Source organism: Rhinopithecus roxellana, chromosome 15 (genome assembly GCF_007565055.1).
Source record: "Rhinopithecus roxellana isolate Shanxi Qingling chromosome 15, ASM756505v1, whole genome shotgun sequence".
In the NCBI taxonomy this organism is placed as follows: Eukaryota; Metazoa; Chordata; class Mammalia; order Primates; family Cercopithecidae; genus Rhinopithecus; species Rhinopithecus roxellana.
In genome coordinates this window covers 85,863,622-85,866,414 of record NC_044563.1, presented here as the reverse complement: position 1 = coordinate 85,866,414, position 2,793 = coordinate 85,863,622, and the positions used below count along the sequence as shown (strand labels likewise).

At 41.2% G+C, this 2,793-nt stretch overlaps 1 protein-coding gene across 1 annotated transcript; it reads right to left on the bottom strand.

Moving 5' to 3' along the window:
- Positions 1-1,280: 1,280 nt before the first annotated feature.
- LOC104678308 (olfactory receptor 688) lies at positions 1,281-2,244 on the bottom strand. Its single transcript, XM_010383559.2, is given in 3 exon segments — positions 1,281-1,912; positions 1,915-1,947; positions 1,950-2,244. Coding segments are annotated over 3 exon segments (960 nt in total).
- Between the last annotated feature and the right edge of the window lie 549 nt (positions 2,245-2,793).

Sequence of the window (2,793 nt, the reverse complement as noted above, 5' to 3'; positions counted from 1 at the left end):
TTCGGGCTCCCAAAGTGCTGGAGTTACAGTCTTGAGCCACTGCACCTAGTCAACCCATTTCAATTTGAATACTTTGAAGAGGGTATTCTTATAATGAGACATTTATAAGAATGTGGTCAGGAAAAGATCCTTAGTGATAGAGTACAATTACTTTCTCTTCTTAATACGTGGGGTCACTGTAAAAAACAGGTGAAAGCACAGGGTCCAATTCTGCTTTGTCCAAAGATACCATAATGCCTTGCTATCGCTGTCTGACTCTATCAAAGGGAAGATGATTTAAGTGCTTGAATTGTAATGGCTTAAGGTTCTCACACATGGACTTCCAAATTTACTGGCACAAGTGTTAGGTTTCTCTTCCCAAAGTCTGCCATGTGATTGGGTCAGGAGAGACTTCCAACCTCATCCTGCAGCCAATATTTCGCCCTTGCTGAGCCATATACTCTAGCATTTAAATAAATTAGAAACAATTTTGCTAACTTTCTTTTCTCTCTGTCTCCAAACAATCATCATTTTTCTTATGGGGAAAGTTCCCCTTTAGAGACCCTTGGTGTCTGTCTGTCATTGAACTACAAGGCTTCATTGAGATTTCTTAATTCATTAGAGAAGTTCAAGTAGTGTTGAGGGTTAAAAAAAAAGTGTTTGGGACACTCCTTTTAGAGCTCTAATGCAAATTAACTCAAGAGTTGGTAAAGAGTTTGTGAAGTCACAAAATAGTTCCTGTCAAATTCTTGATTTACATCTATGTAACTAGTTCCCCTAGAATGAGTCCTTCTGGAGGATTTAAAATATACTCTCTTTACCATTAGAGAGAAAAACTGTGGCCAACTTTAAAATGGAATTTTCTTTTATTAAAAAGAAGTAATATGTAATTTCACCTTGTTTATCTTAATTTGCATTTAAAAAATTAGTAATGAGGTTAAATAGAGAGAAAGAGTTAAGAGAGGGAACACTGAAGGCTGATTGCTTCAGTTGAAATCTGACTCCGCAAATTCCTTCCTCTGTGACCTTGGGCAAGTTTCCCAACTCAGTTTCCCTATCCGCAAAGTGTATAAATAGCAGTTGTGCTTGCATCATAGAGTTGTTACAGGATTAAAAAAGTTAATACATGTGAAATGATTAGAGCAATGCCTTGAACATGCTATGTTCTATACAAAATAGATTAATTAAGATGAATTGATATTCCTAGCAATTGGGAGAGATGGAATTTTAAACAAGGTGTGTTGGACTCCAAAGACTGTGCTCTTTCTTCAGCATTGCATATAAAGGTATTTAAAGGTAGCTCACTTCCTGGACCCATGCTTGCCCAAACCAAGCAGCTTCTGGAAGCCCACTCTCAGCTCCTGGGTCCTAAGGGCATATACCATGGGGTTAAGGGCTGGGGGGATGACAACATGCAGCACATTGAGGAGAACAGGGATGAGGGGAGCCCTTCTTCCTGCTAGGTGAGTGGCAGATACTACAATAATAGCTGTGTAGAAAAAGAGAATGAGAAAAATGTGGGAGCTGCAGGTATTCAGGGCCTTAGATATTGCTTTAGCAGAGTTCAGCTTCAGCACTGAGCGAATAATCAAAGAATAGGAAGCGAAGACCAGACCCATGTCACTCCCAACCACAACCCAGACCAAGGCCAGCTGGTAAAACCTGTTGATGTTGGTGTCATCACAGGCCAGACTTGTGACCCCCAAGTTAGAGCACAGGCAGTGATCAATCTCATTCCTGGAGCAGTAGTGTCGCTGGGCAGCCAATACCGGCACTGGGATGGTCAACAGGCCATTCCTGAGCACTATTGACAGTGTGGCTTTGATGACAAAAGCTTCAGTAACTATGGAAGTGTACTGAAGGGGATAACAAATGGCCATATATCTATCCACTGCCATGCAAAGGAAGATGCCTGACTCCATGCACATGAAGAGTGGATGGCATAGATCTGAGCAAAACACTCAGGAGGCTGATGGCCTTGGTATTAAATCAGAAGATGGCCAGGATCTTGGGCATGATGGTGGTGGCAAGGCCAATGTCCACCACTGCCAATATGCCCAGCAAATGGTACATGGGTTCATGTAGCATGGTCTCATGTCGAATGGTGATTATGATGAGGAGATTGGCACCAAGAGCTAAGAAGTAGAGCAGAGCCAGGGGTAGGGAGAGCCAGTGTTGCCACTCATGAATGCCTAGGAACCCCATCAGAATGAACTCAGACACTTGAAACCCTGAGCTATTGGCTATACTCAGGCCAATATTCATATCATGAGATATTTTGTTCTCAGCATCTACCTATGGATTAAGGGGAAACAGAATAAGACTGTGGTTAGCTCAGCTGAGGGTCAAAACTTCTGTAGAGAAATAAGGCTTACCCACAATAACTCAAGTCATTTTTAACATCGTGCATTCTCTACACTCTTGAGACCCTAAGAAACAGTTCAGATAAGAGCAGATGGGCCAAAATAGATGCTAAGATAAAAATTTTAGTAGAATATTGACTAGAATAAAAGTGAAAAATTTCTAGCTTTATTTTCCTGAAATTCTGGGAGGTGGGGAATAAGGATAGAAAGTATGAGACATGTACCTTATAAAAAACCTGATTTTCAGCAGGTAAAGTTAGAGGGCAGAGGTGTTGTCTCCATTCTTGGGAACCGTTAGGAATAAGTAGCCATAGTGGAAACCCTGACCACGCCTTTCTTTTAAACAATGCCTGTGGTTGGCAAATGGTATCTGCAACAAACCCTCTCATTTAATCTTCGCCATAGAGGTATTGTTATTCGCATATGAGGAATTAGGTTGAATGAGTTGTCT